Genomic DNA, 24570 nt, shown 5'->3' on the forward strand with positions numbered 1-24570 from the left:
AGGCACAACAAAGTGCTCCAGACTGCTTTGAAACCAGTGTATTCCTTAGTGAGAACACAGTCATGTGATGCAAATGGACAAAAAAGACAGCATCCGAATACTGTCCTGGAAAATTTGCACCTGCAATTTTCCTCACTGAAGGTCTTCCTCCCTGAAAAGGCAGGCAGACAAGGGGTGTGCAATTTATAAGCAAAGCCCCCATCCCTCAGGCATGCCAGTGGCCCTGCAAAGGCCTACGGAGCAGGTGCCTCTTACTCTGTAATCATAGGTGGCATCTGGGTTCTCATCACAGGCGATGACCTCAGGAGCCATCCAGTAGGGAGTGCCTATGAACGTATTTCTCCGCCCCACAGTCCTGTCCAGCTGAGCACTCACACCAAAGTCAACTGTGGGAGGAAGAAAAAGGCAGATAAAGAAAGATAAACACAACTACAAACCAGATATACTTGGGAAAAAACACAAGGAGGAAATGTCTTCATAGTAAACTGAAACAGCAGTGCTTCATGAATATGCGATCCTCCTCAAGGCAGGCACCACTGGTCAGGAGTGCCCCTCCACAGTAAAGCCACCGAGACTGTGAGATCCTCTACCAGTCTGGAAGCTTCTGTGAGGCCTGGATCTGGCTGCCTCCCCAGCTTCTCCAACAGTGACCAGCAGAGGGCCTTTTGAATGAACCACAACCTTCAGTGCTTTCAGAGAACTGCCACAAACAAGATCAAGTCACAGAGAGCCCCAGGTTCAGGAGAACTGACTGAGATGCACTTGACTTACCTTCTTAAACAGCACTAATAACCATAAAGATAAGAATTTCACAAAAGTTTTCTTGAAAAAAAACACAGTACTGAATCAAATAAAGAAAATCAAGCTAAATCACATGTTCACAAACAACACACCCTAAAGCACTTGGAACTTCTGATTTTTCAGTGACTTCTGCATCCCACCCAATTGGATGGTGGTGGTGGTCTAGAGGAAAGTTCAAGGACGGGAAGCAGAGGTGGCAGGAAGACCATGACCTCTAACAGAATGCCTCCCATCACTCCCTGCCAACACTATCACTACGCACACTGCCATTAACCCAGCAGGAACCTGCAAAGGTGGAGAAGCCCATGCAAAAAGGCCTACGAAATGCTGAGATGACTTAAAGGGATCATAGATTCATGCACAGAACACGCTCAGAAAATGGCTCATCCAGGGTGTGGACTCACTCACTGAGTACTCCTTTAGAGACAGGGACACACGGGCCAGGCAGTGCAGGAACCAGGGACACACAGGCCAGCCAGTTAGTGCAGGAAGCCTAAGCGAGCATCACAGCAACTTGGAAGGCAATGGTAACCAATCACTAAGTGATCGCTCAGGGACTATCACAGGCTGGTACCAGGAGACCAGAGCAGGGAACACACAACTCACTGAGTCATTTGGTATGAGAACTGCTCAAGTGCTTCCTATGTTAGCTCTGAGGGGAGTTTCCAATTGGGCAGATTCCTCCATAGAAAACCAACAAACACAACCACAGGCAAGAAAGTAACTATGAAGATCTTACTTTTACAGTACAACAGCTGTGCCTATGATTTCTAAAAGAAAGGTTGACCAGACCCATATAAACATAAAGAATTTTGTTGTGATGTGTTAGTGGAAGAAAAATTAATACAAACTCTGTTTAAAATTTTGATACAACACTCAGATGAAAGTGGAATGAGTTCAGACCCAGCTAAAGGAAACAAGAAATATAAAAGAACCCTTGTGAGTAACTCCAGGAAAACACCATGGGCTGTAATTATCTAACCACGCAGAAATTTATCAAGCACCTACTACAATGAAGTCACAATGCTAGATGCTGGGTAATACACTATTTGCTGCATTCCCAGAATTTACATTCTGGCAAAGGAGACAGTAACAGAAGTAAAAAACAATCACATAACTATACATTGTGAACAATACTATGAAAGAAACAAGCAGCAAGGCCCAAGACAGATTAGAGGTTGGAAAAGGCCCGTAACATGAGAAAAAAAACTGTGACTTCAAAACTGAAGTCAAGTGTTCCCAATGGGAAATAGTCATGCAAAGGCCCAAAGGCAAGACCCAAGAAGTTTAAGAAAAGAAAAAAAAGACAGTGACTGCTGAAGAGAGAAGTAAAGAGGGACATAAAATGAGGAGGGAAAAGTAGCACGGGTCAGATCCTACATGGCTTTTTATGGGCAAGGGTGAGAAATGTAGGTTTTATCCAAAGTAAAATAGGAAGCCATTAAGGTTCTTTAAGCAGGAAAGTGGCATGGTCTGATTTGAAGATCAGTCTGGCTGCTGTATAGAGAACCAGGGGGCAGGGGGGCACAAACATGGAAGTGGGGAGGCTGGAGCCAAGCTAAGTAATATGCTCAGTTCCCACATTCTTAAGAAGAACAGAAATAGAAAACATGGATAAGACTGAACTTTTAGCTAGATGGAAGCAGAACTGGGAGTGCAGCTGGCTTGTGCCAGGTGCAATTATGATATCACGCCGCACATCCATTACATACCAAGTTTCACCTCTGCATTCTCAGTCAGCAACACATTCTGGCCCTTGATATCCCGGTGAATCACATGATGAATGTGAAGATGTGCCAGTCCCTGAATAGGAAAGACAGACCTGAATTTTAGTTTTCTGTGACTATAAGTAAACAGCCAGGAACACACCTTTTATAAGAAAGTGCACATGTGGACCAAAGGTGTTTGTGAGCTCATGAACATTAACTTCGTCTTAGTGCATTCCCAGGAAGACAGCACCAATACTACCACACACCCAGAAAGAAGTCCTCCCCACCCTCCACATTCCCAGTGGGTTAGGTTCCCCGTGTGAGTAACGTGACCACTTCTAGCTGTGCCTTTAAGATACACTGCAGATTACCATCTGCAGTTTCTCTGCTATAATTTGTGCTATTTGTGTACAGGGTGGTTCCTTTCCCACGCTAAATGTCTAGAGGGTGACCCCGTGGGCATATTTGAACTAGACACATCTCAGGGGAAAAGCAAAGGGCAAGAGAGGGCTTTGAAATCTGGCTCTTTAACACTGGCTAGCCTTCCCACTGCATAGTGACAAACTGCTAAGTGCTGATCAATCCCACCTCCATCCCAAGCATAAAACGATTGTGCTGTCAAAAGAGCCTTGTGTTCAAATAAAGTATCTTTCTTTCCCAAGGAAACAAACCTACTGGGCATATAACACTTTTTGATGACCTTGTATCTGGAATGAGGCCCAAAAGCTTGTCTCTTACAAGAGGTGGTGGAAGAACAAAAACACATGTTGCATCCAAATATGGTCCAAGAGACAGCAATGCATCATTCTCACAACTCATTTACTTATTCTGTCCTTAGCTAGAGAAGCCAAATATACAGCTCACCTCCTTAAGATACAAGCAACCTATTTACTCTAAAATGTCTCAATCCAAAAAGGGCAGATTATAAGTAAGGGTTATTTGATTTTTCCTGTTTATTCTTTTTTCATGGGGTTTTATTGTTATCATTACTTTGTAAGATATGAATTAAATACAAACAGCTCCTCTAGAATACTAATTTTTCTAACATGGGGGTTTCAAAACATTCACTTACTGGTCTGTCTATGAAACAGAGCAGAGCTTATTTGACAGCTCTGTTTATTTTTCACAACACAGGATGTGCGGTATTATACCACAAAGCACTGACTAGAGAAAAAAGCACTAAAAGTATATGGTATCTTATTGCTATAGTTAGGAACAAAGCACCTCCTCTCAGCATGGTATAACTTCAAACAGCGAAAGGAGAGACACAAAAGCTAACTTCCCAATTCTTCGTAATTCCTATTTCTATTATTTCAGTTCATTTTTGCTCTCTAACTTGCACAACCTCTTCTTAAACTTTTACAGGACTATCTTAACAACAAACATAAGCACCCACATCTTGTCCAACAAATGTGGCTTGCATGCACTCTTGTTCATTACTAGCAGTAAATGTATGGAACAATGCCTGTTTTCCTGTCTATACTGCTACAGGATCACTGCTTCTACAGGGAATTAAGGTGTGTCTAGCAGCTCTGAAACAATGTTATACGATTATTCTGAAAAATAAGTACATTTTTCTTCCATGAAGTACCTGGGAGTGTATGTGTGTTCAGCTAATCCCATACCAGAAATTAGGCCACAATTATCCTTCCTTAGCAGAGATGCCAAGTCCAAATACTCAGTGAAGGACCTATCCTCCAGCAAATGCATCAGTGTTTCTAAACTAGGAAACATTTTTCCCTTAACTCTGTATCATGCATGGTCACAGAATAAAAGAGCAGGCAAAGGCTGTCATACAGTATTGGTTATACAAAGCTCTCAGTTCCCATGTTCAATATGAAGATACTGCCATGTGGAATGTGAACATGGAAGTGGGCTGAAAAGAACACGCTGGCCTGCTGCTAAGCCTTGTGGTCCACAGGGTAACAGTGTGCAGGCTCCAAAAAGCACTTCTCTATTGGCTGAGGCCTACCTGCTTAGGACCCTCCCCATTCGAAGGGTCTGATCATAATGATCAAAATGTCTAAATCCAACATCTAGTGAGAAATGAGGAAAGGTTTTGCCACCACAGAAATTGTTTAACCCCAACCGTCTTTGAGAACACAGCTTATCTGTCTGGGGGTGGCTGCATTCCTTTCTCATGAGACCTTACCTCCAGCTTATCATGCTGCTTTCTCTTTACCAAAGCCGACTCTTAGTAACCCCTATAATGAACACACACTACTGCATGACACACGAACTCTCCCTGAGGCATTTGCTTGTTTTTAGTTAATGTAAACTTTTGTCACAAGGAAAAACTCCCATTCTAGATGACATGTAGGCGAAGGAAGCTCGTGTTTCAGATGCCCAGTGAGGTGAAAAAGATTTGCTACGTCTCAAAAAGATGTTCATTCACGTACCACACTCAAGTTGGCTTAGAGACGTCAAACAACTTGGGCTTCTTTTAAATGTTACTGGAGATTACTGATAGTAAAATGGCTAAAGGTACATATTACATATGATAGGTAAACAATGCTTGCCTGGGTATAGAAACACATGTAAGTTGTCTTTGATGTCTTTGAAGGCTGAAATACATTTGATGCCTAGGACATTATGCTAAAAGCTAGTTCTCTGCTTGAGATATCACATACTGGAATTATATACAAGAAAAGTAGGGGTGTGGGTGCGTGGGTGGGGATGTGTATGGCCAGGGAGTGGGTGTTTAAAACAAAGAATAATGACAACAATTAATATTTACTGATAGGTAGTTATGTATCCACGTTACATTAGATGATTAATATACACTAACTCATTGAATTCGCCTAACAAAAGTAATTTCAAAGGGTTGGTATGTATAGATGAGGAGAAAGTAAGTCCTGAAAGTTGAATAACATAGGGTGTGCTATATAGGTAAGCAGCAGAGGTAGGACTCAAACCCAGGTCTGACTTATGCTAGTCTCCAACCACTCAACCAATATTCTACCCTGCCTACCATGCTAAACAGTTTTAGTTATTAATAGAATAAATGCATCTGGCCCAGTACCTGACTTCCTTTACAGTAGTATAGGGCAGGAAGCTTAGTTTCCCACATTTAGGCTCTGCTTTCTATAATAGTCATAAAAGATCCTGACATTTTAATGACATTTGCAAGTGTTTATAAAAAGATGGTTCTCCTGTCACCCTACCCCACCCTTCACAACTAGTCTTCTTAGGGGAATTGCCTATTTTCAAAGACTACATAAATATCTAAATAAAAAAAAATTAAATATTTCTCTAGGAAGTCTAGATGGCAGTTTTTAAACCTGCAATCCTCTATGAATCTTAAAAATAAAAAGTGGGATAACTTTACTTATTAAAAAAATTAAAATAACTTATTAGTTACTTTAAGTTTTTTTATTAGTGGGGGAAGCATAAGAATTGGGCTTCAATTTAACTTCATAATCTTTTTTTTTAAATGTGGTAGGTAAATGAAATGCAACCAAGTAATGTCTGTGTGTAATTCAGGGATGAAGTAGAGAGAAAAACTGTGATAGCCAAATGAAGAGACTCACTGGTAATATCCTACATGCACTGCTCAAATATGAAATCCTAGAAACCCTCTGCCTGTGCTGTCAATATGGCTTTACTACTCAAAAGAACCATTTAAAAGCTGCTAAAATAGCAGTTCAGAAACTTACTCTAAGATCATTAGCCAGCTTTTCAAATGGCTATAAATAATATTAAACATTCGAACTTTTCTTCATAAATATTGTAACAGATTCTAGTAGCTAATGCCAAAGACTTCAAGGTGATTTTGAAAACCAGCATTCAGCACCATTAGTATTGATTTATAAGCTTATACACAGAATTCCTTTAAAAACAATAGTTGGAGATTATTTCTCTTCCCTTCCACTCTGATTTCCTTCTAACTCAAAGGAAAGCTGCCAATAGGTATGTCATGATGCCATGGAAAGTAAATTCAGAAATGCTTTTTTTATTTAAGTCTACCTTCTTTACATACTTGCCAGAGTCAAATCATGATGTAGCTTAAAATTATCAAAGCTAGCTAGATATACAGAACCCTTGGCTGTCAAAGAGAATAATCTATATAGATATAAGTAATGCAAAGAAGTACTTGGGGCTGGGAAAATGAAAACGGAAGCACAGGATCATGAGGTTGGAGCACTGTAGCCACCCACTTTCCTTACCCTCAGGATTTCTCTGGAGATGTAAGCGATCCAGTCTTCTTTGAGTGTGTTCCCTTTGGTGTTCTTCACAAGGTCTGTAATGGACCCAGCCCCACAGAACTCCATAACAAGCTATAGGGCAGACAAGACACAAGGTGAGCAACGTATCTGGGAGAAATTGGGAAAACCAGTTTAACCACCATGCCCTCTCTTTTCTAAAGACCTAGAAACGTGATGCTCCTCAATAATTCATAATAATTTGGAGGCACCTAAATAACTGAAAGCTCATTTCATAGTCCAGTGTGTTTGCTCCATATATTTGGTCCAGAAGACTGACAGCGTCTGGTATTCTACGGCACACCCAAGTGCAGCAGTTCTGAAGTGCTCATTCTCTCTCAGAAGCACACGGGCACAGGAGGACCACTTTGCTCTTCATCACTACCCAATTATCAAATATCTGACTCAAATATTCCCTAACATTCTTTTTCATTTTACCTCAAAAACATTCTACTTTTCACATTATGATCCTCCAACTATTATATTTTATATTAACTGGGTCTAATGTGAATAAAAAATGGTATTTTTAAGCAGTTATACAATTTTTAATGCAATATTTACAGTATCTAAATGTTTGAACAATATGATCACAATGGTATGCTTAAAGTACCCAGAAAATAAACTGAACTGAACTATTCTAAAATTTTAACTATGATCTGACTTGGGCAATAGTAACGGTAAATTTTTTCCCTTCTACTTAATTTTGCAAATGTTTTCTGTAATGGCCTTTTAAAAATACTGATACAAAAAGTATTAACCTATCTTCCTGCTTTATAAGTTTAAATAATGTGATAGCCACAGATCTGATGGTATCTCCAAGTCATTATCTTGAATATAAATGTGTTCGAAAAGAGGTAAGGTTGAATGTGTCAATTCCAGAAATTTCCCTGGAATTTGTTTTAACTATTATCATTAATATTATTAATAAGCTACTGACAGAAGTTTGTTTCTTGAGATCTGTCTCTCATTTCCAAGTGGTAAGCTCAATTTACTGAGCTTTCAAATTAATTTTGTTCCCACAAATAAAGTTTTTATTGTATTGCTTTCAAGCTCCTAATTTCCTTGCTATTTGGTTACATTCCTTCTAGATGCTGCCATTTTATTCCCGAAACACAAAGTTAACTTTTTTCCATGCAATGTGAAATCAACATCAAAATAAACAACCAGCATATAGTCAACCCACAGATACAGGCCAAGGAAGCCTTTAGAACCTGCCAGCTACTTACTGCCCCTCTTTATTGTTTTTCTTCCCCCCACTTTCCCCCACCCCCACCCCCGCCATGCCCTTACAATTCAAGCAAATGGAATGCCCACAAATGCTCAGGAAACATCCACCTACCCAGAGTTGGTCATCATGTCCTGGAGGGCTCTTTTTGATGAAAGCACCATAATATGTTGCAATGTTTCTGTGATGAGAGTATTTCTTTAGCATATTTATCTCCAGTTTGATTTCTTCCTCTTCATCCTTATGAAAAAATAAAAATAAAATGTGTGGCTACTGAATGATGTGCATGACTTTACTTCCCCCACACTACATACAATAATGAAAGGAACACAAGTTCCCCATCCTCCAGGAGCAGAGGCACATATACATTCACTTTATCCTTGTGCCAAGAACAGGAACCTTAGAGGACTCATCCTTCGAAGTGTGATTATAGGACGTGATGCATAGGAGGTAAAGACAGACACGGAGAGCCGCAGGGATAGTGCAAGGTGACTGCCCGGCCAGCTCTCCCACTAACTGTGACCTCGGGCAATGCACTCCACTTCTCTGAGCCTTGGTTTGTTCAGCTGTAAAAATGGGACCACAAAAGGAAAATGACTGATACTATTTGAACTTATCACTTGGAAAATCTGTTTCCTTTGCAAATACAGATCATCTGGTCCATTTAAGTCCAGAAAACGTTTACCTCTAACAACCCTGCACGACAGCACCCTCTAGTGAAGCCAAGGCAAAGTACTGAATACATGAACGCAGGCTGGAGGTGTAGTCTGTGACGGTGTGCTCAGCGAGAATCCACTAACCCGAAAAGAGGTTCAGCTGCGTCCAGTGGGCCCCAGTAACAAAACATCACTGAGAATGTGGTTTCAGACTTGGCTCCTCTCCTAGCATCTTGGTTTACTGAAATAAGATGAGCAGAGGAAGAAACCCAGAGTTTGTGTGAGAAGATCAGGGTGGGGAATGAAGGAAACAGATAGTGACACAAGTCTGGAAAATAAAAATAAGTTGCCCTTGTGAATGACAAAGGCTGAGAAGTCTGTGATCTCCACCTCTCTCTCTCATATAAACCTGGAGAAGACGCTGTGCACACCAGCCAGGTAGGCATTCTGTTCCTTGTTATATATACATGACATACTACCTGCAAAGAGCCAGGTTAAGGAAGATTTGTAGTTAGTACAGAATGAGGGGAAAGCAGAGTTAAAATGAGAAAGAAGAGAAACTGTGCAGGAAAGGGAAAATCATACTTGATCAGAAAAGCACAGTGTAAGATCGAGAGAAATCTGATGACCAGATCTCTAGAATCCCCTATACTGCACGCATTTTCAAAAGGAAAAGATGACTAGTCCCCTAAAATGTCCTTACTTTTCTACACTGACACAATCATTCCACTCACAACTGATGTCCTTCTCTATCCAGGGAAGAGTAGGGGCTCTGAGTAGCCTAGACATGTGTGTACGCACATACTCACACACACAACTTGGAAGAAACCTACTTACTGCTTCAGTCTAGCACCTCTAGAACCACTCTTAAGGCCTTACAAGCCTAAAGGAAGTTTGATTTGCAAATATTACACTTAAAAATAAAAGCTGCAACATCATTAATTAGATATAAATGATAAGATCAGATGGGAAAAATAATTTTTAAAATACGAACTTCAGTTATACATTACTGCTTTAGAAAACAAATGTATAACAAGACATGTAGTCATCTTAGAATAGTAATTCTCAAGATGGCGGCTTTAACAGCTTGGTTCCGAAATATAAACGTTAGAGTATTATAGTACAGTCATGCACTACATAACGTTTTAGTCAACAAAGGACGGCAAATACAACAGTGAACCCATAAAATTATAAATGAAGCTGAAAAATTCCCATCACCTAGTGACATTGTTTGTGGTTAAGGCTATTGTAAACTAACCTGCCGCACAGCCAGTTGTATAAAATTATTGCACATATAGTTATGTATAGTACATAATAATAAATGACTATGTTAGTGGTTTGTTTACAATACTTTTATTGTTTATTAAAGTGTACTCCTATTTATTTAAACAAAAAAAATCAACTTACAATAGCCTCAGGCAGATCCTTCAAGAGGTATCCCTAAGAAGGCATTGTTATTACAGGAGATGACAGCTCTGTGCGTGACTGCCCTTGAAGACCTTCTACTGGGACAAGATGTGGAAGTGGAAGACAGGGATACTGATGAGCCTGACCATGTGTAGGCCTAAGCTAATGTGTGTGTTTCTGTCTTCGTTTTTTACCAAAATGTTTAAAAAGTTAAAAAAGAAAAAAGCTTACAAAGATAGTTAAAAAGAAAATATTTTAGTACAGCTATGCAATGTTTTTTAAGCTGTTATTACAAAAGAACCTAAAAGTTTTGTAAAGTAAGAGTTACAGTAACCTAGTTAATTATTGAAGAAAGCATATTTTTTACAAATTTAGTGTATCCTAAGTGTACCATGTTTATGAAGTATATAGTAATGTCAGTACAGAATACAGAAGTGTACAGTAATGTCCTAGGCCTTCACGTTCACTCACCACTCACTCACTGATTCACCCAGAGCAACCTCCAGCCCTGTAAGCTCCATTAATGGTCAGAGCTCTATGCGGAAATACCAATTTTTATCTTTTATAACATATTTTGACAATCTCTTTTCTATGTTTAGATACACAACTACTTGCTATTATTTTACAATTGCCTACACTATTCAGTACAGTAGCATATTGTAATTGTCTGCAGCCTAGGAGCACTAGGCCATACCAGATAGCCCATGTGTACCATCTAGGTTTACATAAACACACTCTGATGATGGACAACAGCAAAACTGCCTAATGAATGATGCATTTCTGAGAACGTATCCTCATGGTTAAGTGATGCACAACTATATATTCTACAGGCACACTTGTCATGTGACTTTGACAGATGACTACAAATACGGCAACAGTCACATGACCCAATACAGTTGATACAATAATTCTCATTCAAACCCTGCATATAGGAAAGTCCTACCAAACAGGTATAATTTCTATCTGAGATTTAAATGTGGCCATGTTGAAAGCAGCAATGAAAAATTAGGTACTCAATACTAGATAACCATCTTAATTCTAAACAAAACCAGTGTTTAGATTAGCTAGTAAAACAACGAAACACTTCTATTTGAGACCTTGCTTCAAAGGAACTTTATTCTAAAACAGAAAAGGGTAACAATTTTTACTACATAAAACACGAGGAAGCATGCCCCCAAATAAAAGTAGGAAACCTAATGCCTCAAAAGTTTTATCTTGTGCTCTCTACACACACACATCAACATGCACAGTGTAACGAGCAGTAGCGACCAGGGCTTGCTGGCATGGGGCACATCGAGCCTGCTCCCTCCTGACTCACCACAACTCACTCCCAGTGGTATCTGAGGGTTTCTGAGAGGCCTCCTGACCAAGCAGTGAGTGGCCTGGGACAGCCCTCGTGAGGCTTGTCAAGACAGGCAGGCTCCTGAAAAGACTTAGCACACGGTAGTGGCCATAAACAGGCCCCATTGAAAAGGCATGTGGTGTCACTCCCAAAATAAGGTCCATGGTTAATTAAACATGTGCTCTAAAAAGCCAAACATCCCACTTTCCTTATACTGAACTGCAGCTGGGTGACCAGAAAGTGAACTAATGGTTTTTCTCCTTTTATCCAAAAGTCAGTAAATCTGTAAGGATTTGGGGTATAAAAACTACGCAAAAACAAAACAACAATGTTGAACTAGAATAGGGGAAAATCAAAATATTTATTTTAATTTTGTTCCTGTAGTAAGAACTTCATACACTAGTGAATTTTACTGGACTGTCCAGACTTGTTTCATCAATCCCACCCTTACCTTTGCCTACCTTCACTCCCTGCAGTGGCTAAACTATTTCCAGGGTCATTGTTCCCTATCACACTCTGCCAGTAGCTTTCACTTCTTGAAAGAAAGAAATGCTACCTATGATTCTCCCATGAAAGGCTTCCTGAGAAATAATTAAGAATTATAAAATAATTCGACTAGGTTCCATTTATATTTTTTTCTTTTAGTGACACAAACCAATGTCTTCTAGGATCTAACCTGTTCACCACTGTACAAGAAAGAGTCAAGAGCACTCGGTATTTTCACAGTTCACTGAGTTAAAAATCAAGCACACATTTTAGTTCTTATACTCTTAAATTCCATACTGTCCACCGGTGTGAAAACTCCCGAATAGGCACATTGGTAAATACTGTTGGCAGATTACCGTGGCACCATGTATTTTGCTGAATCTGAAGTGCCCCTGAATGGAGCCCAACACTATTTTATGTCATGAAACCATGAAGCACTGTCGACCATAAAGTACACACTCTAACATCTTCAAAACTGAGTTGCATCTCAGAATCAATGATTTAGAAGAACAACTAAAATATAATCAAGTCTGGCAATAGCTTTTCTAATATGACGGAAACACCGAAATATCATCCAGAAATACAGTGATCACATCAATGTCACCTGCCAGAATATTTCCCAGGTCTCAAATAGTCAAATCCTGGAAGCATACAAAAATAACTACAAAATGTATTGCAGGGAAATTATATTCTCCCCTCAAATTACTGTTTTAGGATAAAGTTTATATATACTTTGAACATTTCCTCTCTTGATTTTATGATTTTAAAATAGACGACTATTACACATCTTATAAAATAAAAAGGCAGTTAGCACCACTAATTGTCATACTGTCCAATTATGAGTGCCCACTTGGAGAAAAAAACACTAGAAATACAGAATCTGCCATGGCTTTGAGCCAGCTACAACTGGAAATCTAATTATGACTAATGCTTATTATACAGTATTTTATGTTGTCTTCAGAGTAGGGTAATAATGAATCAACTTCTGAGTTTCAGTCTCCCTTTGGTTATTAAACATATGTTTGGTGGTTGCATCCCAGCACTTAAGTACATACACACATACCACCACCACCACCACTAGCACCACCAAAAACAAACACTTCATGTGGCCTGGGAAGATACAGCAGAAAACAGACTAGGGGCCAGCTAAAACTGAAGTTTAGTAACAACAACAAATCCCATATACAAGAAGAAAGTTGAGTTGGCAAAACTACATACAGGAAGTTTATATATTCCATGTGTCCAGGCAGAGTCCAAACTACTGTGTCCTCCATGCCCTTCTTCAGCAGGTCACAAGTATAAACAAATCAAAAACAAAATCAAGAGTAACTTGAAGAGGAGAGAGAGGCCTTTTTAGTAAGGAAAAAAAGGTCTCCCTCCTGGTTACTCGAATGGTGTGGCAGCTGCTAGCCCCCACTTAGTGATTTAATGCAGCTGATGCCAATTAGCATTTTGGACTTTAACCAGTGGAAGCAAATCCTCACAGAAAAGGCCTTTGTCTCAGGCTAGGACCTGACTAGGAGATGAGTTTTTAGTTGCCTTGCAGGCCCATCAGAGGGTGGGGGTGGGGTGGAGAACATCTGCATAGTAGTAATTTTCACAAGTAGCGATGGGTTTGTCATATGACAAGCCCTGCCCACTCCACCATCTGAGCACACAGGAGTGCATGGTATGAGTGTTTTGTTGTTTGTTTTTTAATGACCCCTTAAAATGCTGTTCAAACTTGTTACCTAAATTGTTTCCCATTCCATCAATGGTAGTAACTATGTGGTGAGGAGAGATGGGCAGACTTCAGATAAGCTAACTGGAATCCAAGAGGACTGGGAAATGTTCTGAGCATTTGCCAGGTGAAATGAAACCTTTCACCTGGCATACCCTCTTTACAGAATTAAAAGTAGACTCAGCGACAGCTGGATAAAAGAAAAAGGCAACTGACTGTTAACTCTATCTTTGTTAGTTGGAGAGAGGACTGATAAAATGAGATATACAAATATCTCTGGAAGATTTCAGCACCAAAATGTACAAATGAATATACATTTAGAATGAAAATATCTGTTTTTAAAAAACAGTTTACAAGTTTTTGTCAACTACTACTGAACCTTTTCTTTATGTGACTGTGATCGGGTAGAAAAATGAGAACAGATCACTTTTTACCTGGTAAATCCCACTACATCTAAGAGTATTATTCAGTACCACACCAATGAAACCAGCACAGAATTAATCAAATTTATTTTTTATTTTTTGGCCTCAAATAGGCACATCACATTACAACTTAAATTCACTAACTAGTCAACTAAACACAGATGAATATAACTACACAGGAAAGATTCCAGAACAAAATTAAGGCTATAGGATCTGATCAAAAGGAAGAAATTACATGTTCCTTAAAATTAATCCGCACCCCCAAGATCAATCAGTCTCAATAAAAACTGACGGAAAAATTACACACTTAACAACAGCCTGCTCAATAAAAAAACACTGTCTTCAGCACATTTCAAACAAAAACACACGCATCCTCTTTCTAGTTCTGCTACTGAACCAATGAGCTAGTTCTGGGATTCCAAACCCAGCATGCAATGGCCTGAAGCCCTGGACCCGCCCTCTTCTCCATGGAAAGCACAACATAGAACTTTTACTACACACAGCAAAGCCCCCAGCGCACCCTCTGGATCCCCTCCATCTTCTACAAAGTGCCACCTGCTGAATCTTTCAATGAGACTGCACTACTCAGCTGGTATCTAAAAATAATGTGATATAGAAGACAACTACACAATGACACCATTCACCTGGATGGATGGGGGTGGGGAGGACTTCAGATGGTGAATATAGTTCATTCTATTTTCTTCTACATCAGTTGCCCATCAACAACTTTGGGAGACTGATGCTTGCCTGAATGACCCACAAGGAGGACAAAATACATGTCTGACAAACCCCCACCAAAAAGCACCACATGGCAAATAACGAACATGGTGATCTTACTCAAACAATAAATGCAAATAAGATCACTATTTCCTCCAGGATCTAAAAGAAACTATTAGATCTTTCCAAAGCTTCATGTCATCAACACCCAGGAATCCTGACAGTTGACCTCGTCGAGCCCCAATCTATAGACAAAATACCATGGGTACAAGTGTCTTCAATAATATACTTGAAATAGTTCATATTAGTACTTAGTTTAAATGAATGCATTGAGGAGGAGGGGAGCTACCAAATATTACCTCTAGATTATAGCCCAATTTTCTACAATTGTCATATACTATTTTCCTAATTTGGAAAAAAAAAAATAAAGAGTTTAGGATAGAAAAGTTTGGCCCCCAAAGAATTCAAAATGAGCTTTCCGGCAACTCACACAGTCCACCTCCTTCTGTCCTTGGACTGAGGGTCCTCTCCCCTCCTTGCTGCTCGAGGGTCACTGCCAGTTTCCCTGCTTGGGCCACTGAAACCAATGGTCAGTTGTGCAGGGAGGCCTAGGAGAGCCTGAAGAACTAGAGGCTGGCTGTTTAAACTGCCTTCAACTGGGTCAGTGGCACCACTCTGACCTTAGCCTCATGGTCATTTCTTCCTGTTTCCTATGATGTACCAATCCAGACCCTCAACTTCTTCGTATCGGCTCTTTCCAGACTTAAGTCATTCCCGGAGCAAAAGGAGAAGGTAGGTGGAGCACTCATCATCCGCTGTCTTCACTTTCCTGACCTGCCAAAGGTCCCTTGAGGAGAATCTTGCCTCAGTCTATTCATACCTCTCCCTAACCCAGTGGCAAACTCCATGAAGCTTCCCATAGCACAAGGGGAGAAAGAATACAATATACATTGAATAGAGTGTTGTCTAAAACCTTAAAAACAGGTCCAAGAAAGGAATGGCAACAAGGAGTACAGCTCTAAAGGAGGGTGTGATAAGCAATAGTGTTTCTGTACTTCATGCTGGATTCATCCATGCACTCACAGACACCAGAGCTCGTGCTTACGTATTTGACAAAATGTGTCTTCAATAAAAAAGAATGAAGGGAACTTTGGCTCCTGGCCAAAATAAAGTATCAAGGACAGATGATTTATCCTCCCACCTGAACAACTAAAATTAGCCAAAATATACGAAAGCGCTTAGAAGAGACTTCAGGCCATAAGGGCAGTGACCCTGAGAGTTGGGAAACACATGCAGACTCCAGCTTACTGCCCTGAGAAGGACTCCAAGCTGCAGCAAAGGGAAAGGAAACCCAAACGGCGCCCAGAGGAGTCTCTGAGTTGAGGAGACAGAACTGAGTCTGGGGAGGCCACAGCCGCTGCAGCTGCAGTCGCAGGACAGAATACCAGAAAGGAGAAAGCTGCGCAGAGAGCAAGCAATTCCCCCTAGAAGACTCAGTAGCACACTATCAACACATCCCCGTGCGGAAACCACCTGAGGTAAGGGAAAGAGCCTGATCCCAAAGGATTCCTCGGAATACTACCCAGTGTTCAAAGGGTTGGGAAGCAGTGCCTCCTGCCGCTGGCTAGATTGGAAAAACTCATCATTCACAGGACTCAGAAGACTCTGGCCTCGATAGTGAGGCCAAATAAGCCTAGACTACATGATGTGACAATCCCAAAATCAAATCTTCAAAGGATCAAATTGTTCCCAAGAACTAGCTTCAGCCCAGAACAAAGGTCAAGTATGTTATAAAAAATATAAAATATCCAGTACCCAATAAGGTAAAATTAACAATGCCTGGAATCTAACTAAAAATTACCAGGCATGCAAAGAAGCTGGACCATACACATATGAGAGAGAGGGGGAAAGAAAATTATCTGAAACTAACCCAGGAATAACACTGATCACAGAATTCACAGATTTTAAAAAAACTTAACAAAAGCTACAACCTACACCTCTATTGGTATAAACTATTATGTCTGTTGGGCATCTACCCATGAAGGAACCTGACACCCAATTTGCTTTTTATGGTCCATTAAATTAGAACCCAGTGCATTTAAAAAGCAAAAACTTGGGACTTACAGATGTTTCAATCCTTCAACCAGAGTGGCAGAGTAAAAGACCCACATTATCATACAGGTCATCTGTTCCTACTTTCCCACCAATAGAAGAATATAATCATAATTTTTAAAAAAAATTAAGTCACGCATATGAAAAACTGTCTACAAAAATGATGTTTGAAATCAACTTACTTTTGATCCAATCATTTAAGTAATTTTTGTTTGATCTCAATTGCTATGAACAACTTATTGGTTTATGTGTTAATCAAAGTATTGGCTGTCAAAATGAAGCTAGTAACTATTCCACAGACCCTACTTGGAGAAGCACTGACTTTAGAGGGCAGGGCCAATGGCTAGTATTTACACAGCTCAGTGACTTTCTAACTTTGACCTTGAGGACATTAGAAGCAAAGCCCCAATTTCTGATATGTTTCATGGTTTACCTTACCTTTTCCCTCATTCTTCCTGTCTCCTCCACTTTTGCTTCTTAAGCTACCCCAACTCCTGCTTATGTATTATTTTCATATGTTTCATGAATCACCACAGTACATGAGTAGAAAAAAGGAAGATAAAATAAAAACAATGATCACCTGGAGAAAAGCAGTGAACTCTTTCCTTGGAAAGCTATCTTTCAAATGTCATGATATTAAACCAAAATCACCTTGGCTCTTGATGCTCCCTGGAAAATGGAAATTTGCTATAGTCTGCCAATATGGTAACAAGGAAAAAAGCCTTAGTTTCCGTGTGTGTACACTACCATTTTGTTACTTTCAAATAATTCTCTTCATTGTGGATAATTTGCAAATCTGGAAAGGGATCCTGTCTTTATTATGAAATGGCATTTTCCACTTCAAATACAACTAAGTGACCTCTGTATCACAGCTCACATGCCTGGAGAAGTCTCTGGAAGAGCCTCATGGGAACCACATATGAAGAACCATTCCCTTAGCTCTAAGAATTCAAAGATGCTTTCCACAGAAGTTACTCAAAAAGACCATGAATAAGTGTCACAGACTTGGGTAAAATAGAAAATAGAATCAAGGTATTTTAATTCCTAATAGACACCCTTCATTTAAAAAAATTTAGGTGACAAAATTCAGGGATAAGCATACATTTGGCTATGTCATACTGCATCTACTCACATTCTCTGCAGAAAATGTGACAGCATGTATCTGGAGGTCACTCAACACTTCTCACAGCTTCTCACCTGTGTGAATCATTTCCTAATACTGGGGTGTGGAAGAAAACTATAGGGTGGCACCAGTCATCATGCCTTCAATAATTAAATATCACCTCCCTACTTTTCAATCCTAACTAGGAAAATAATTTGACGTCTCTCCCTCTCAATTTTCTCTACTTCTTAGAAAGATATCAAACCATCTAATGGGGGACAATGAGAGAAACACAAAATCAAAAGCTTCAAAGTCCCAATGGAAAAACTACTACACTTGACCAAGATCTGAGGAAATCTGACTCTACAGGGCTACCATCTGCATTATACTAGTTACTCAAACCGACCTTAACTAAACCCAAGGAGAAGTTTTGCTCTGAACCAAACCAGTATATTCAGTTCTAGCCCACGATGTAAGTGGTCCTTATGGGGAAAATCTTGTTGGATGCTTTATACTCCACCACCACAGAAACTCATAAAAATGTGTCCCACATCCTCTCTTCCAAACAACAATCAGCAATGTATGTCCTAACTATGTACGTCATTACCTGTGTTCATAAAAGATAATGATAAACTGCAAGTGCCTCTCTTGGAAAAATGTGAAAAGATGCCAAAAATTCACAGACACCAAAAAGACTGAGGGAGAAGACAACCAATGATCTTCAATATGTGATTAAATTGGAAATAATACGAACAGCTGCTAAGACTGGCACTGCTCAACTGTGTCCCAGAGCACTGAGGAGAGTGACCACCACGGGCACTCACACTGCTGCAGGTCCCGGCTACAGCTCCTTTTTTAGTGTTTTCGCTCTGAGACATGCTCTGAACACAATACATATTACTACTGACATTGAGTACTATTTGTATTTTATCAGAAAATAATTTTTCTCTTGAATGTAATTTTAAAAGATTATTGTTGAAAATACAAATTTTATTATATACAGGAAAAAAAAGTGTTTCCATTACATAAACCTCTAACTTCATAGCGGAAGTCAATAATATAGGATTAATGTAATCCAATTTATTTATTTATTTATTTTGAGATGAAATCTCGCTCTTTCACCCAGGCCGGCGCTATCTCGGCTCACTGCAAGCTCCGCCTCCCGGGTTCACACCATTCTCCTGCCTCAGCCTCCCGAGTAGCTGGGACTACAGGCACCCGCCACCATGCCCAGCTAATTTTTTGTATTTTTAGTAGAGACGGGGTTTCACCATGTGTTAGCCAGGATGGTCTCGATCTCCTGACCTCGTGATCCGCCCATCTCGGCCTCCCAAAGTGCTGGGATTACAGGCGTGAGCCACCACGCCCGGCCAACGTAATCCAATTTAAATAGGCAAACACAATTTCCTCAAATTTAGAAGACAAGTTGGTGCTATTTTATCTCGCACTTAACCTCTTTTACTTAAGTAGTGTCCCCTAGCATCCCACCACCCCATCCAGCACCATAAGCACACTGTATGGCAATTATCTACAGCAAAGATGCACATTTTTAAAAACAATCACCAGAAAGATACTCTAAGTCATTAGCAATTTTTTTTTTTTTGCTATTAATCATTTTATATAGAACTTTAAGGCAGTCTACTACCTACACATTTCATAAAGCTGTAGTAAGTCATTTTGGTCTTAAAACAGTTCATTAACTTGCCATTGTGTTCCTTAATCTTTACTCCATCTATCTGCAAGTACACAGGGACACGCACGAGTGCTGTGAGGAGGTGGACTGGAGGCTGCAGGAGTGGCTGGACGAAAGACATGAAAAGAAGGCCTCGAGACACTGCAGATGTCCTCCATCTGCGAAGAGTCAAACAACATCACTCCCTAAAGAACAACACAGTCCTCCCTGTCTTGTGATCATCATCTCCCTGTACTCTGAATGGCTATGAAGCAAAACACATGCAAAGTCTGCATGGAGTCCCCTGAGTCAGTCTGGCTAACTTGAAGCAATTGTTTTAAAACTAGAACTCTCATGGGGTGGCAGGAAAAAGAACGGAGTTGTCAGAATAAAGGAGGACCATAAACTACCACACACCTATCTTGAATATAATGAGGGAACTAAATTTCTGCACAAAAGAAAAAGTAAACGTATTGTTGTCATGAAAACACATACAAAGTCTCTCAAGTGGTAGGTACCTCCTCCTCCAAGAGTGTGTATTGACTTACAGAGATAAAGACAAAAAGTTAAATCAGTTAAAATTACACAAATAAATGTCTCCAGTGAAGACCCTGAAAGGCCATTTACCAACCCAAATTCACAAGCACAAAGGATATTACCATGTTGGAACCTGCCCAACTTATCCAGCTCCAACCAACAATACCAACTGCCAAATTTACCATCTGCTGTTACCCAAAAAAATGAAGGTCAGTAAGTTGCCATGCCACTTTCCTTGGCAGATTTTAATAAGTGCCCCAACCACATGCCCATCCATTGGTATAAATGCATTCAGTAAGCATGAACTGTGGGCCCACTTCATAGCAAACACCATGTGGGGCACTGGCAAGAGCAAGCAGGGGCAGGACAGGGAGAGAGATGGCTCGTCAAAGAGACACATGGACCAATGCAGATACAGAGGCAGGCAGAGCACAGGGACAAGGAAATGCAGAGAGAAGGGGAGTCAACACCTGGGAGGGTGAGCTTGGGCAGCTGTCAGGGAGGAGCCAACAAACCTGGGTAGAGCCGTAGGGCCAGCATAAAAGAAACCAGACAAGGAATAACACTATACAGAATGAAGCCAGGGAAGCCACGGGCCAGCAAAACTACTTTCACATTCTTTTTTTTTTTTTTTTGAGACGCAGTCTCACTCTGTCACCATGATGGAATGCAGTGGCGCAAATCTCGGCTCACTGCAACCTCTGCCTCCTGGGTTCAAGTGATTCTCCTGCCTCAGCTTCCCAAGTAGCTGGGACTACAGGCACCCGCCACCACGCCCGGCTAATTTTTGTATTTTTGTAGAGACCGGGTTTCACCATGTTGCACAGGATGGACTCGATCTCTTGACCTCGTGATCCACCCGCCTCAGCCTCCCAAAGTGCTGGGATTACAGGTGTGAGCCACCTCGCCCGACCCTACTTTCACATTCTTGAGCCTAGACTAACTAAACTTAATAAAACAAAATAAGTCTGTTAAAAGAAATCAAGAAAATGCCCTCATTTCCTGCCAGGCTCAGTATAAATTGGCAGCCTCACATCAGAATCTGTCAGCAGTGTGCATAAGGCACCGTCTTGTGCATGGATGCTTATAGACTTGTGCACATTCAACAGCTAGTGTTTCTACTCAATAGTAAGCCTTGGACAAAAAACTGGCACAGAAGAATACTGTAACCTGTGCTTGCAGAATTAATTGGGTTTATCAGTTTTTCTAACTAAAAATAGACACAGAATGGGGAAAATAATGAATTTAAAACTTAAGGTTCTGTAAGTCTTAGAACTTTCAAAAAGAAAACCTCAAAACTAAAAGGAAAAAAAGATATGCCTCTTGAGAGCCCAGAGTAAATAATGGGTTAATTTGGGGCTTGCTATTCAGAGCTAAGATCCTTCAGTGGTAAATTTCACTGAAGACAACTTTGATTACTTGGGGGGGGGAAAATCATAAAACCTGAGGGATACAGTAAGTAACAAATCCTGGAGACCTTTGTGCTTTTAAATGGTATTGTGAATTTTTTCAGATATTATAAAAATAAGAGCCAATCTAGGAAGACTCTCACCAAGTCCAATGCAAGAGGCTAATGATGTTACTTATATATTAATTATGGGTACAAATTCATTATAACATAAATTCATAATATATAATGCAAATATAATACATAAATTCATATAAATTATCATTAAAACAGGCACAGTAATTACCTGTATTTAAAAAAAACCCACAGGGTACTATGGAATCTTCTCTATAAACATCCCTTAAAAAATAGGAGATGCTGAGGAATGTATCTTAGACACAGGAATCCTTGAAAGATTTGATTCAAACCAAATTCACCCCAATGGTTTAGCCAAAGGGTTCCCTCCTGTTTTTGCTACCTATTATACCAAACCAGCCATTTCCTTCACTTAAAATGAAGAAAATTAGCATATCCATGGCATGTGATGTACTAGCACCAGACTAAGTGATACAAGTACACACCCAATTAGACAATGAGTCTTCCAATACACTGAACTCTGGGTCAGCATAGAAAATCATGTTGGGCTTTTAAATCACTTATGTGTTCATGTCAAGTAAGTATACTTGGCATTATCCCATTATGCACTAAATGATTTACATACAGTTGCAGGAGAGAGAACTACATCTTTAGACCAGATGTTTCTGAAGATGGTGCTGCCAAGCACACACAGAAATTGCACAGCTGTGTCCATCAACCACAGACACAATGTCACAGTCCAGCTTTGAGAGAGGCTAAGCAGCCAGCCATCTTCCTCCCAAACAAAGCAACAGATGCTGAAGATGATATAATAAAGAAGTACTGGGGCTGAACCACCTTAACTAAGCAACTGATGGAATATTTGAGTCAAGTTATCAAAAACAAGCAGTTTATTGAGAGGTTTCAAATAGTACTTAAGTCTTAAAAAGTCATCAGGCCTTTTCTAAGTAATATGCTGCTTCCTTTCCCTAACTTCAGTTTTATTTATATTCAGATGAGTTAAAATAATAAAGACAATGACAAATATTTTATCAGTTAAGAAGCATCTATCAGGGAAAATATATCGATTAAACCACCATATGTATGGTGGTGATTAGCATCCACTTTTCAAGATCTTGCAAGCTAACAACAACAACAAAAAAAACTAAGAATAAAAAGTTCTTGTTCAGACAGACAATATTATGAAGTTATTTACAGTGGCCTGTTCTTCAGTAATTTACAATCTAAAAGCCACATTGTCCAAAGTATATGGACAGGAAAAAAAAATCACTACATGAAAATAACGTATATACACGCTATATACAAGCTCAAAGTTGTAGAGGTGTACCATGAAGTGGTGACTAGAAGAAAGTTACACGAAGTATGTAGTTGAGACTAAACAAGATTAAGGAATTCACCATCTGAATTATTCAGGAGAAATCTTTCTAAAATAAATAAATAAATACAAACTCATTTTTAAACTAAACGCAGCCACACATATAAACACATTTGAATGGGGGCTTTCCTTGAGTGACCGGCAGCCATAAGAAATAGCTTTACTCCGCAAAGACTGGAAATACACCAGAACGTCGGGGGGGTGAGACTGTAAGAAAATATTTTTCCACTTTCCAGTTTTCTAGATGAATACATTATTTTACTGTTAGAGAAAAAAGCCTTTCCATCATTTAAAAAATAACTTTACACACACACACAAAATGAAACTAAAAAAATATACATTAATGCTTTAACAGGAGTTAAGCCAAGGTGATGGAATTATGAGTGTAATTTTTTTTCATCTTTTTACTTCTCTATATTTTATCCCTGGAATAATTATATTTCATAGAAAGTAAAAATTAAATATAATTTTAAACGTCACTTAAATTTTTTGTTCCAGCAGCTTCACTGAGCTGTAATTTATAAATCATAAAATTCACCACTGTAGGTATACTAAACGGGGTGGGGGGGGTGAGGGTGGTGTAACAGGGGGAATACATTTTAATTTGCTTATCATCCTGATAAGCAGAAGTAACCAGTAAAGTCAAAGGGCCAAAAAGCCTTGAACTTTTAAACTAGCATAAAGAGAACAGTTAAGAAAACATTCACCATCCAGCACGACCTCACTTGAAGCAGCAAGAATCCATGAATTCTTTGGTGTTAGAGCCAGGAGCTGCCCACAGCCATGGGCTCTGTGGCTATAAGGAAGACGCAGGGTCCCTCACTTGCACAAACCAGCAATTCCTCTGTGTAGGGCCCTGGGCACAAGCTGCACACAGGCAGCAACCACACCACAGAGCCCTCATCTTCAGTTACCCTGCTCTGCCAGCAAGGTAAGGAGCCATGGGCATTCTTCTCCCCATCCTCCTAATGGATAAAATAAAAACAAGGGAAACAACCAGAACTGATGGTCATTCGTCAGGCAATGAAAAATGGGCTTATCCTGAAGAAAACTTCTGTTGTTGGGCTTTACTGTGAAGAAGCATCTTTGGTGATACAGTCTGGGTATGTTTCCCGGCCCAAATCTCAGGTCAAATTGTAATCCCCAATGTTGGAGGTAGGGCCTGGAGGTAACTAGATCATGGAGTGGGTTTCTCATGAATGGTTTAGCACCACCCCTCTTGATACTGTCCTTGCGACAGTGAGGGAGTTCTCATGAGATCTGGTCATTTAAAGAGATCTGGTTGTTTAAAAGTGTGTAGAGCGCTCCTTCCCTCGTTCCCTCCTTCCTTCCCTCCCCCTCCCCCACTCTTTCTTTCTCTATCTTGCTCCTGCTTCTACCATGTAAGATGCTTGCTCCCCTTTGCCTTCCAACATGACTGGAAGCTTCCTGAGGCCTCTCCAAAAGCAGAAGCCACTATGTTTCCTGCACATCCTGTAGAACCATGAGTCAATTAAACCTCTTTATACCCAGTCTCAGGTATTTCTTTATAGCAACGTGAGAAAGGACTAATACAGAAAAGCATCTTTGGTCATGTGGGTTACCATCAGTCTAGGAACTAAT

At 40.0% G+C, this 24570-nt stretch overlaps 1 protein-coding gene across 50 annotated transcripts in view; it reads right to left on the reverse strand.

Moving 5' to 3' along the window:
- MAP4K4 (mitogen-activated protein kinase kinase kinase kinase 4) overlaps nt 1-24570 on the reverse strand; it is a 193558-nt gene that overhangs the window by 59419 nt on the left and 109569 nt on the right. For all 50 annotated transcript variants that reach the window (XM_055107573.3, XM_055107561.3, XM_055107560.3 and 47 more), the window contains 4 exons: nt 8052-8177; nt 6677-6787; nt 2514-2604; nt 256-386 (listed from right to left, as the gene is read on the reverse strand). In XM_055107573.3, coding sequence (XP_054963548.1) covers nt 256-386; nt 2514-2604; nt 6677-6787; nt 8052-8177 — 459 coding nt within the window. The remainder of the gene's footprint in view (nt 1-255; nt 387-2513; nt 2605-6676; nt 6788-8051; nt 8178-24570) is intronic.

The sequence above is a fragment of the Pan paniscus genome, chromosome 12 (genome assembly GCF_029289425.2).
Source record: "Pan paniscus chromosome 12, NHGRI_mPanPan1-v2.0_pri, whole genome shotgun sequence".
NCBI classification, from domain to species: domain Eukaryota; kingdom Metazoa; phylum Chordata; class Mammalia; order Primates; family Hominidae; genus Pan; species Pan paniscus.